At 42.2% G+C, this 13,319-nt stretch overlaps 1 protein-coding gene across 2 annotated transcripts in view; it reads right to left on the bottom strand.

Moving 5' to 3' along the window:
* Window positions 1–1,000: 1,000 nt before the first annotated feature.
* CHDH (choline dehydrogenase) overlaps window positions 1,001–13,319 on the bottom strand; it is a 28,816-nt gene continuing 16,497 nt past the window's right edge. Inside the window, exons 5-9 of one of the 2 annotated variants that reach the window (XM_034776629.1) lie at window positions 8,232–8,366; window positions 6,700–6,842; window positions 5,890–5,992; window positions 4,732–5,176; window positions 1,001–2,950 (exon numbers count right to left, since the gene is read on the bottom strand). In XM_034776629.1, coding sequence (XP_034632520.1) covers window positions 4,758–5,176; window positions 5,890–5,992; window positions 6,700–6,842; window positions 8,232–8,366 — 800 coding nt within the window. In that variant the 3' untranslated portion in view covers window positions 1,001–2,950; window positions 4,732–4,757. Of the gene's footprint in view, window positions 2,951–3,615; window positions 5,177–5,889; window positions 5,993–6,699; window positions 6,843–8,231; window positions 8,367–13,319 lie in introns of those variants that run through there. The other variant, XM_034776628.1, reaches the window with a different exon arrangement.

The following is a 13,319-nucleotide window of genomic DNA, read 5'->3' as shown; positions in this document are numbered from 1 at the left end:
GGAATGCCACAAAGCAGTCCTGCATTCTGGAGCACTGAGGCCTAAATCAATAAAGCAACTAGAGTAGCATGACCATGAAAATACTGTAAGGTTAAAGGATTGAACAAATATCGCAATATGTACATTTATTTTTAGGTGCAGGAAAAAATGTATTTGAGGACTTGTTTTTAATTATGTGATTGAACATTCTAGTAATGTGTATGCATAAAGCACAACTGCAGCTGTGTGTGCAAAATTTACTTTGCCATTTCCTGACCCTTTAAATGCTCTACTATGATACCACAGCATTCACTTAATGCAGTATAGAATGCGTGTATGGTTATAAGTTATAGCACACTGTAGCTAGGGAATGCGCTGCAATAATATAAACAATTCCTATGCCAAAAATGTGACCCTGGTATACTATACTAGTAATCATCACATATAAGGACTTCCACCACTATGCAGCCCTTCAAAACTGCTTCCCACATCAATTGCACACTGCTGTGGCAAGTGTGGTTGATACATATTATTATTTTTATTGGTGTGGTACTGCTTACTCTCAATGCCAGAAAGAGACTCAAAGCTGTACATTTTTGACTTGAAACTCTTGAATGCAATAGTACCAAGTGAAAATATTACACAATAAAAGGCACAGCGTATATAAGTCTCATCCTACATCTGCTCGCCCCACAGAATTGCATCAGATAGGCTGACTTATAAACACAGTAGCTAGTCTAACACCTAATACATTGCTATTGCTCTCCTCCTACCAACAGTATGCAGCATACGGAAATGGTTTACCTGGCTCATTATGGAAGAGTGTTCAGTGCTGTCTTCTCTCTTCAGTTTCATTGTTTACGTTTTATGCAATTGCTTTAACACAGCAGGTCTTTCCCTCAGTTAATTATAGGGCTCCACCAGTGCTTTGCAGCAGCACCAGGTAAGAATAGCTGCCTAGAACATCTGCAGTTGTTCCTTTAGCCAACTTTCGAGTCAGCAAGTTTTTTGTACAACCTGCTTAAACTGTAAAATTCCATTTTTTCTGGAGTAAATTATTCTGCTGTTCATTGGAAGACTCAAGCAAGCTTTCACGTTACTTATTTACAGCTGTAAGCACTGTATTTACTGTACTTTCATCAATTTCCAATGCCTGCTGTCTGCTAAGCTATTGTGAGCATTTTCTCCTTCTGCATTTAATAATCATGTTTGTCCTTTACATGTTGGTAACAGTCCCTGGCTTAAGATAATACTATCTTTCACGATGGCTCAGCCGTAGGAGCACTAGCTTTATTATTTGACAGCTACGTGCTCAGTAATTATATTTGTAGGATTTCTTTTAGTTCACAGACTATTTAATAAATCCACATTCTTCTGATATTAATTTTTTAGGTCTTTTTTAAAACCAGCACAGGAATCCGAGAAATGACCTCACCGCACATTAAGCAGTAGGGGCCGTTGTCCGGCTTGTAGGAAAAGATGTGTGGTCCCTTTAAAGGTTAGATAGCTAGAGAGCTGCAGCAGCTTCAGACCAGATCAGTTTGAGGATATTAACTCATTTCCCCCTCTCCCATAGGTGATTGGAAGAAAAGGGAGACTATTTAGATACATACTGGTGCTACAAAAGCCCTCTTTTACTTGGCCCAGGTGGCGCAACACCCCCTTCCCCACCACCACTACTACCACCCTCACATGATAGCAGTTAAACACCAGGTTTTGTCATAATACTCTGTGGGAACTACTTGCTCCTTTCTCGGGGGGCTGGGAAGGAATTTTTCCCTTCATCTCCAGATTGGTCAGGGTGCGGGGGGGGGGGGGGGAGTTGCCTTCCCCACAGTGTGTTGGGGGCTCAGTTGTACCAAGTGAAAATGGGGGGTTGGCTATGATGTCGCAGCTCAGTATGGGGCAGATGTCCAGTGTGGTTACTCCATCGGGAAGGTCCATGATGCTCTTTGGTAAAGGATTTAAAGGAGGTATTGTATAAAGGAGTGGAAATGGGGGGAAGATGGGGTTTCAGGATTCTTATGACGGCAGGGAGCCAACTCTCCCCCACCCCTCATTCAAGATGGAAGGGGTCATGAGGTGCCAGGAGCAGATTGGCTGTGGACCAGGAGGAGTAAAGGGGAAGAGCTGACAGCAACTCCCCTTTGCCCCCAGTTTATGTAAACGATTATGGAATTACCTGCACTGTACACTTTTATCTGCCGGGTACTCCTTGATGTCTGGGAATGAACTTGCAGCCTAACTAAACCACCTCCAGTGTCTCCACTCCTCCTTCCGGCATACCCAGACAACAGACAATTTCTATATGGGAACTTAATTATGAACGCTAAACATTTTAGCCTTATTCTGTGAACTAATATTAGTTGTGCTCTGCAGACATTCTAACCTGAATCTACATGCTGTTGTTTTAGTTTTGACATGTTCCCATTTCTAAATAGCTTATTTTATGAAAATAGACGATGGAGAAATCTGCTACAGAAATTTGTCTATTAAATCAGGACTATGATTAAGATGGTTAAGCAAGTTAAAACCGCATAATAGCAAAAATTTTCACAGGAGTTTAATTGTCATAATGACAGCTTGTGCAAGGATTATGCACATTTCCTTGTTTACATTAAACATCATGCAGATTTTAAAAAAATCAAAGTATAAGACAGGATTTAAATGACTTTTTTTTTAAAATGTACAAACTCTAGCAAGATTCAACAGATGACTTAGGTGGGACAACAAAAAGAATGACGGGCTGAGGCTGAATGGCAAAAATTCCCATTCAAATTTGTAAGAGTAAGGAGTGCAGAGGCAGGCTAGAATAAAGATTATTTCCCTCCCTCCTCTGCTATTAGTGGTGGGGAAAAGAAAGATTGTGATTTCCATCCTGTTTCTACTCCATTCACTATTCCATTCTATGGGGATTTCCATATTACCTTGCAACAACTCATCACGATGCAGGGCCTGTACTTCCCGTGAACTGTAATGATATCAGGAAAGCTATTAGAACACACTCAAGAAAGGGCCATTGATGGATATCTGTAAAGGATTTTTCTCAGCAAACATCCAGAACAGTCTGGCCATTAGGCAAGCATTATCAAAGTAGAAGAGCCAAGATGTATTTATTCTTCTTAAAGTAAATGAGCCAAGATGTTCAAGTTAACTGAACAGGGGCAGACAAGCATCTATCTGATATGGTAAAAGATCTCTCTAGACAGCAGGTCATTTTGTTTTTAAAAATAAACCAACATTTACACTTTAGTAACATCCAGGCCTTAAAGTCTGTTTCATCCTTTACAGCCAGGACCGGCTCCAGGCACCAGCGCAGCAAGCAGGTGCTTGGGGTGGCCAACGCAAAGGGCGGCACGTCCAGGTCTTCGGCGGCAATTCGGCCGCGGGTCCCTCCGTCCCTCTCAGAGGGAAGCACCTGCCACCAAATTGCCGCCGGAGAATGAAGCGACGGCGGTAGAGCTGCCGCCGATGTGCCGCCGATCGCGGCTTTTTTTTTTTTCCGTTACTTGGGGCGGCAAAAACACTGGAGCCGGCCCTGTTTACAGCTGTACAATCACCTTTCATGGCCCCCTTAAACATACAATAGTGACACAAGGCAAGTTTCCATTTTGCATTACGCACCCAAAACAAATGAAGTTATTAACTGAATTTTATTAAGTTAAATACAAAGAACATGGAGAGTTTGTTACCATTATAGAGATTTTAAATAATTGCTGTTTCTGTTTTTATAGAGGCTATTAAGGCACACTGTATATCAAATATGGATATCTTTTTAATTTGATTATACCATTACCCGAATACTATACGTATGCATTTAAGTTTAAAACTCAACTCAACCTTAACAATGGAGCTGTGATCAGTACCTCCACAATACATTACCCACGTTACTATAAATGATTACGCAAGCACCAATAAATGAAGTTGACATTGATAGCTATGTTGAAATTACCTGGGGCCTGACAGATATACTGTTGCTTATGCTGAGTAGTACCTTACTCCATAAACAGACCACTAAAATCAAGAACTACTCAACATGAGTAAAACTCTTGATGATGTTGTAAACTGTGTGTATTGCCTCTGCAAGATTATATAGAAAACAAATTATGTAATGTTAGGAATTCCTTTCTCTGCATTAATGTGAGTGTTCATGAGAGTTATTTTGGGCCCTGATCCTGCAAATACTTTCATAGATGTTTCACTTTACACACAGTCCAGGAAGTTAAGTATTCTTCAGGATGGGGATCTTGCTTATTAACTATTGTCAAGGACAATCATGCATACGAAGAATACTAAGTGAGATTCAACATAAAAGGCAACCCTTACATCACTTGCTAGGATTGTGGCTCCATTGAGGCCTCTGACAACATCTGTAAGCCCAAGCACAGAAGCAGTTTTAAGTGTCTTACTGTTCTATGCAAAGCAGCAAACATCCACTTCTACCATCCCACGCTCAGCCATACAGGTCCTGAACTCCTTGACGGCTCACATGATTGCCTTTTCTTTTTGTAAGGCAGAACTGACCCTCTTCAGCATAAACTTCAAACTACATTACAAAAACTGGTATCACCCAAATGCTTGACTAATATGGACAGTTACTGCAAACAACTTGATATTTTTTAAATGACTGCTACAACCTTCTTAATATCAGAGAGGTAGTGAATTAATACCTACCTGTAATTTTTTGTAGCAATACATTTATTCTCTTGGCAAAGTCCAATGTAAGATTTCCATATGTGGGCAAAAACTCACCTGGAAAATAAGCGTGGGCATTTTGTTCATCGCTGTGTTTCCAAGGTTTGAGGTTTATATACAGGAACATTTTTCTCACTGAGTGATGGGAACCCCTTGATCATATCAGCAGCTTTTTCTGCTATCATGATGGTTGGGGCATTCAAATTCCCACTGACCACACTGGGCATTATTGAGGCATCTACGACTCTCAGGTTTTCAACCCCAATTACTTTGGTCTGAGGATCAACCACAGCAGTGATATCAGACGGCTGCCCCATTTTACAGGTACAAGAAGGATGATAAGCACTATCAGCCTTCTGTCTTATGAAAGCATCTATTTCTTTGTCAGACTGTACATGACTTCCTGGCTGAATTTCAGGACCACGGAATTTTTCAAAAGCTTTCTGAGCAAAAATTTCTCTGGATAACTTGACACACTGACGAAATTCCCACACATCTGTTTCTGTACAGAGAGGAAACAAAGAGACTGTAAATACACACACTGGTTAGAAATACTTCCCTGTGCATAATTCAAACAAACAGCAGCATAATAGTGCTAGTACAGGACAGTGTGCTATACCATGAAAAAGAAAAGGCAGCAAAATTAAAGGGGAAGGAAGCTTATATACAATTTAAAGGCTCTCAACTTGTTACTGAAAGAAAAAACAATAGGAACTTTTTTCCACTGTGAGCAAAATTGTCACTTGTCCTACACACTTGTACAGGAGAGTAGGATGAATAAAAACGATACACAGGAATAAGGAGGTATGGGCTATGTGATCACCAGCTGAGTGGGGGAGGCCAGCAAGGTGTGTGGTGGCCTTTACTCCCCCTCTTGCACAGGTGGGTGTGGGGTGAACTGGAAGGGGCAGGGAATGGGCAGTCGCTTGACTGCACCCCACTTAGACTGGAAGCCTTTTGTGGCAGGGACGGTCTTTTTGTTCAGTGTTTGTACAGCACCTAGCAAAATAGCATTTTGGTCATTAACTGAGGCTCCTCTGAGCTATCACAACATGAATAGTAATAATAATACCGATGTGCCAACCAGCACAGTTGAGATGGTGTCAAGAGGGGAGTAATTTGCTAGTGATATGGGCAGGTAGTAGATCACTTCTTCTTGGAGCAAGGGGGAAGGAACTGAATGAGACCAACTTAATATAGATACCAGGCATTTACCCATTGATAAGTAGTTTGGTTCAATCACAGGATGGTCCCTTGGATCTTTACTTTTCAACTTTAGCCAGCCCACACTTTTGCTCCTCATGGGTCCAACATGAACCTGCAATAACCCCAAAACACTGCATGACAAAATTCCATCTAGACAGACTTCCGAGTCCAATGCAATTTTTAAAAACATGGAGTCTTCTTACAGATTACCCAAACATAAAATATAAAAAAGGGAGAATGAAAAGGGAGGCCACAATATGAACATTTTTTCTTGTTTTTTTGGCTATACGCACAGCACAGGAAATAAACTATTTATAATACAAGAACAAGCAAATATTATTTCAGTTTAGCAGTAGCTGACAGTTCAGATGACCAAATTACTATCATCATGAAATAAAAACTAGCCAAAGAAAACAGATGTATATAGTAACAGTTTCACAGTATGAACTACAGACTTTTGAATCTACATTACATATTGATATAACAGAAAGAGAAATTACTAAGTAGTTAAAGGGAAAACAAAATATTATAATATAGAATTCGATCATGTACTACTGATGACAATGACACAGAATCAGGTTCATAACCCCTAAAAAACTTATTGCGTATTTTTCCAAAGATAAAGAGTAAAATTATTCTGGCACCAGCAACAAATAAAATATGTAAATATTTTTGCAATGTAGGCAATTAAGTCACATCTTTTACACAATACTGAACTATCTGTAACTTGATCACTGTACTACTATTAATGTTTCCAATAAACTGTAAATCTCCTTGCTAATTCAGGACATTGCTAATTTGTGTCCTTGAACCACTGACCTGGTAAGCTTCCAGCTGGGAAGCAACACGTCCATGATCAATCACCTGAGAAGGAAGAAAATGGAACTGAATGTCTGGATGAGGAACATCTGGCCGACTTCTAATAAACCCACCAGATTCTAAGTGGGCAGTAGCTCCATCTCCTAGAGATTGAGAAAGAAAGAAAGAAAAATTCTAAAATATTCGAAAGGTAAGAAAAATGTGTATTTTTAAAATCCTTGTTTCCGAACCATTTCTCCATGCCCCATACACCTTTCCACTTGTGCAATGCACATAATTATGTCAATCAAAGACAGTGAAACTGTGAGGGGTGCAAATCCATATACAATTAACTTATAACTTGTGCAATGTACATTATTTTCATCATGTTGATCACTAAATAAATGTAAAATGTGTTTGACTTCAAAAAAATCCCAAGGTGTCTCCAGCTTCCTAAATATTCTCCATTTTCTTTGGGGTAGAATGGGATGTTACAAGTTGCTTAATATGAAGGGCAGTGCACTGTTGCAATGCTTCTGAAGCAGCTTAGGTGGGAGATTGTCACTGGGAGTGCCCGCTGGTTGAGGGAGAGAATAAGCTGTGGCAGCTAGATACCCAGTCCAGTGCATGCTCCCAGATGCACCAGGTGCCTAGAGGGGGTAGAGCAAAGGCTCTGCCCACTCCCTGCCCCCTGACACCCACTTGCAGACCCTGCTTCCCCTCCACGCTACTGTATAGCACCTCTTTAAACCTCTGTGCCCCCCCACTAGATCAGTGGTTCTGAAAACCGGTCCACCACTTGTTCAGGGAAAGCCCCTAGCAGGTCAGGCCGGTTTGTTTACCTGCCGCATCTGCAGGTTCGGCCGATTGCGGTTCCCACTGGTCGTGGTTCGCCGCTCCAAGCCAATAGGGGCTGCGGGAAGCGGTGTGGGCCGAGGGACGTGCTGGCCACCCTTCCTGCAGCCCCCATTGGCCTGGAGCAGCAAACCGCAGCCAGTGGGAGCCACGATCGGCCAAACCTGCGGATGCAGCAGGTAAACAAACCAGCCTGGCCCACCAGGATGCTTACCCTGAACAAGCGGCGGACCGGCTTTGAGAACCACTGTCTTAATACATCATTTTCTGACTTCACTTTTTACAGTAGCTTTTCTCAGTGGCCCACAGATTTAAGTACGGAACATAACCCAAAATGAAAGTTAGGCATAAATGCAAACATTTAGCAACATGCAAACATTCCCTGCCTGAATTTAAGGGCAGGAAAATAAATGCTACAAAAAAAGTGCATCTCAACCTCATTTGTTACAATAAACATTACATTTGTTAAAATAAATTCTAATTTGGAAAAAACAAAGCAGAATAAAGCTAAGGAAACTGCACAGTCTGCCCCCCATTTGAATTCATTTTTTAAAATCTCCAGTTTCTGCAGAATTAGTGGTAATAAAGCTTCATCGGAAAGACACTCTGGGATTCTGACATATATAATTCAGCTAAAAGCCAAATTTGGTAATCCTATAGAACTGAACAGTGGGACAGTTTCACATTTTTTTTCATACCTGTACATTTCCAAAGCCATTCTAAACCAATCTTTGCCATGTTAACAGGCTTTTGTGCTTTGTAGAGAGTAATAGGTTTGGTGCACTCCTGCTGTATGTACACTTCTAAATGATCTTGAAGATTCTGGCCTACTCCTGATACAAACAAACAAACAAACAAACAAAACCAAGAAGAAATTATATACAGGTAAACTGTAAATGTTATATACAAGCAGGTACATTTTCCTCTATAAACTACCCTGAATGGAAACTGAAATAACCTCTTACAAAGGCAGTGGTGTCAAACACCCTGGACCCTGGACCTAGTCCAGCCCATTTAGGCAAGCAGCAGACACCACCAATTTAGTCAAGTTAATGTACCCTGTTTACACACACTCACATCATATATCGTTTTATGATGTCTACTTTAAGATGAGATATAATGTGGAGCTGTCAAGTGGTGCCATTACCTCAGAAAGGGGGATAAACAATGACAGCATCAACACATTAAAATGACCACTTTGAAATATGTGCATTTGTTTCTGTTAGTTTAATGGCTATGTATTATTTCAAGACATACAACGGAATTTCTTTGTGACCTCCATGCATCACAAGAACAATCTAAAGCAGGGGTCGGCAACCTTTCAGAAGTGGTGTGCCGAGTCTTCGTTTATTCACTCTGATTTAAGGTAATACATTTTAACATTTTTAGAAGGTCTCTTTCTATAAGTCTATACTATAGAACTAAACTATTGTTGTATGTAAAGTAAATAAGGTTTTTAAAATGTTTAAGAAGCTTCATTTAAAATTAAATTAAAATGCAGAGCCTCCCCGGACTGGTGGCCAGGACCCGGGCAGTGTGAGTGCCAGTGAAAATCAGCTTGCATGCTTCCTTCGGCACGCGTGCCTACCTCTGATCTACAGGGTAAAACAAAGTCTAATAATTTGTAGAGATATCATTGAAATGTAGTAACGCTGGTGACACTTCTAGTCAACATTATCATCATCTTGTTCATCATTATGATCTCTGTTGAGAGTGGTGGGTGACCACAGTCTTCACTGCCTTGGCAGGTACACAGTTCTATACAGGGAAGATTGTTCTAACTACAGACACAGTTGATTCTTCTGTGATCCCTACTGATACAGGCTCAAACAAGGTCTTCTAGAAACTCAGATGCCATGGTCCGTTGAAGAATCCAGGAAGTAGTTCATCAGCCACATTTTTCCATCCATGTTGCAATGGTGATCCAGTATCTGGTTTACCTATCTGCAAAGATATGCAAATCTTTGTTTGCCAAGTTACTCTTTTGACATGATCTTTCTCACTCTCATCATATAGCAGTGCTACCAACTTCCTTGCTGCAGAAATTACAACTTGTCCATCACTCTATCCTGATTTGGCAAGATCTCTGAACCTTTGTTTTGACATTAAACACAGATTTTTTTCCTCAATATCAAACAGGAATGACAGGCAGTCACATCCTGTTAATACATATACAGCAAGAAGTATGTTGCAGAAGTCAGGAGTGAGTGCATCATAAATTGCATACACAGGTATGAAGCAACACTTGTCAGTTGTGTTGGTAATGTTGCCTGTTTCAATCCACATTATCTATAGGTTCCACTTTCGGAAAGTAGTGAACAGCAAGTACCAAAACATCTATGTTAAGTGACCTATTCCTATAGTTCCTTTGACACCAAGAGACCCAAAAGCTATATGGGCACATACAGCTTCCTCTTGAGTACTGTACAAGTCTTGGGCTTCTTCAGCACCTTCACTTCTTCTGCTGATGATGGACTTTCCTACTTCAGCCTCAGCAAGAAGGAGTATTTGTGTTGGGTGTGCTCCTACACCCTCAGGTTCACTTTGAACCATATATTCACAGAGGAATTTTCAAATGAATGCTTGTTGGATGCCACATTTAGAAACTTCTTCCATGGAGGCACAGACATCCACCAATCACCTGGTATTTCTTGCATCCAACATTAGATCCTGTCTGGCACTGTTTTTCTGCAGTTTTCACAGAGTTACTGTTGTCATTATCTGTCAAAGACTTTGATTACAGAATTAGCTTTGTCAAATCCTTTTAGGACCTGCCTCAGGTATTCAGCAGCCAATTCACTAAAAGTGTGGAATTTGTCTCCAGCCATCTTTTGTATGACCAGCCATGGCATCTCTGATATACCCTGTGGTTTCTTTGTCACATGCTATTAGCTCATGGATCCTTTCAGCTTGAGCTTCCCGCTGATGCCCTAATTCAGTGGTTCCCAAACTTGTTCCGCTGCTTGTGCAGGGAAAGCCCCTGGTGGGCCGGGCCAGTTTGTTTACCTGCCGCGTCCGCAGGTTCGGCCGATCGCGGCTCCCACTGGCCACGGTTCGCTGCTCCAGGCCAATGGGAGCTGCTGGAAGCGGCGCGGGCCGAGGGATGTACTGGCCGCTGCTTCCAGCAGCTCCCATTGGCCTGGAGTGGTGAACTGCGCCCAGTGGGAGCCACGATCGGCCGAACCTGCGGACGCAGCAGGTAAACAAACCAATTCGACCTGCCAGGGGCTTTCCCTGGACAAGCGGCGGAACAAGTTTGGGAACCACTGCCCTAATTCAACTTTGTCTGTTCTTCTCATTGTTCCATCAGCATGCAAGAGGAACATAGGCACAGATCCTTGGTGACTAAGAACAGTTATCATTGAAACAGCATCTTTGCATCTTGCTAAGGACAGGGCTCTGCAGAAAATAATTTCTGGACTCATAGCTGCTGTGATAATCCCTCCCTGGGCAGGCTTAAATTTAGTCTTCTTGTTCATGTCAACAAATGTTTGGTGCCAGATTTCTTGACTGGGCTGATGAAGTTACGAATCCAATCAGAATCAAGTGCACCTCTCACAAATCTCTCCATTTGTTCTTCAACAACATCTGCTATTTTCAGGAGAGACTCATGTACATCTGATGGTACATGGAATCCATTAGATATGGTGATAATCATCTCTGGATGTGACTCAGAGTCAAATGGGTTTGTCATATTGCTGATGACATGGTTGGTAAGAGCTGTAAAATGCTTTTCATTCCTTTTCAGTGCAAAAACAAGGACTTGTTTGTGAAATAAGTCTTCACTACTTCTCGTTAGGCCACTTCTTTCTCTCATAGCTTTTGCATATTCACTCAGGACATGTCATGTGAGTGTCCATCTGACAAGGGCTGGCTTCTTTCTTGTCAGTATTACAATCCCACTACTGCCCTTTGAGTCTTTGAGAACAGTTTTCCCTGTTCCCATGTCACTCCAAATTCAACTGAAAAAAACAGAAGTCTGACATACAGCAAATTCCCCCCAGATTCAAAAGCAGTGTATACTACTTCAGGGAAATTTTAACATATCAAAAATGTAGCTTGATATCCATCTGGCATAGTTGTCTCTGTTTGCAATAAAGAAGCAGGATGTGCTGTGTCATGTGAAGTTTCCAATTATACACTCACTCTGCATGGACATTTAGATGTAGTGTCTACATAACCTGGTGAAAATGATCCCAGACCTTGAATGTAGGAGACTGGGCATACCCCCATATCTGAAAGTCCTTCAGTAGTGATAGCACATGCTGAATTACAGCACCAACAAGCTCTTTAATGACATGTTGTAAGGACTGTTGAGTCTTCAGACTCAGACACCTTTTGAGTGTGAGCCAACATTTACCAGACAAATGCTGGAACTACATGAGTACCTCCTTCCTGCTCACACAATTTAACAAATGAATAAGGTTTCGGAGCACTCAGGGCCTCTAATGCTAGAGCCAAGCCATAGGGGTATGTCTATACCCTATGCAATTAAACACCCACTCCTGGCCCACGTCATCTGACTGGGCTCAGGCTAAGGGGCTGTTTAATTGTGGTGCAGACATTCTGGCCTCTGGGACCTGACAAGGGGGGAGGGTGTCAGCTCCAGCTTGAGCCCGAACGTCTACACTACAATACCCTTAGCCTGAGTCAGCTGAGGCAGGCCAGCAGCAGGTTTTTCACTGCAGTGTAGACATACCCGTAGAGAAAAGCTGAATTGCCTAGCTGCAAGCATTTGATCTGCATTACAAGTAGCACACACATCAGTATCAACAAGAAGGTTTAGCAATCCTGTGTCTCCCCAAAATTTCGTAATACATGCAATAAAACAGCACTGGGTGTGAAAACCATCCAGGTGAATCACATTGATACCAAGTTCAGTTGGAGAGTCCATTTCACTTGCTGAGCTACAGCATACAGCTGCTGATCCATGATGAACGGAAGGCTGCTGTCCTACAGTTGCTGACATTTCAGCACAGTAGTATAGACTGTGGCCATGTCAGCTGGTTTGGCATCCATAATAGGTGAATATGCAACTGCTGGGTAGGTTCTCTTCTTTGTTGCAAGCTTGTGGTTGAAACCACTCCAAAATGGAATCACCTGAATGAGAACAATATTAGCGTCACTTGGTATTGGTAGGACATCACAAGATAAAGTTTTAAAAGACACCAGGAGAGAATTCAGACAGCGTTCACTGTAGGTGACAGGCGTTTATTTTCTCAAGTACTTTTTCATGGTAAATCAATTCGGGACTGTGATGAAGCGGAGAAACTACCCGCCAGCATGGCAGGAGTTAGAGAGCTGTTGGGCTCAGCTAGCCCTGCCCCATTATACCTGCAGCCAATGCAGGCCTGGAGGAAGGAGAAAAGATGAGAGCCTGGCTCAGTTCAGTGCTGACTTGCAAAGAGGTAGGAGTTAACTGCCACCCTACCTGAGAGGAAAGGTTACTAGCCTGCCAGCCAAGGCAGTCACCAGGGAGTAAACACTGTCTCCCTGGATGAAGGAGACTGTGGAGGAGACCTAGGAGCCTCTGGCAACTGAGCTGACTGAAGTACAGAGACACTGTGGGGATTGTCCTCCCCAAAAGAGCCTGGGACTATGGCAGGGCACCATGCGAGGTCCACAAAGGGGTGCTACTGGAGGCAAGCCACCCCAGTGAATTGGACTACGGGGCCCATGCTCCAAACTGAAGGGATAGTGGTAGGAAGTAGCCCAGGGCAGTGGTTTAGACCCCCTACTAGGAGGCCCCTATTCAGGGGTTGTTATTTGGTAGCTTTGATCAATAA

Source organism: Trachemys scripta, chromosome 7, assembly GCF_013100865.1.
Source record: "Trachemys scripta elegans isolate TJP31775 chromosome 7, CAS_Tse_1.0, whole genome shotgun sequence".
Taxonomy (NCBI): Eukaryota; Metazoa; Chordata; order Testudines; family Emydidae; genus Trachemys; species Trachemys scripta.
Note: the sequence above shows the minus strand (reverse complement) of the source record. Positions and strands in the feature narration are given on the sequence as shown.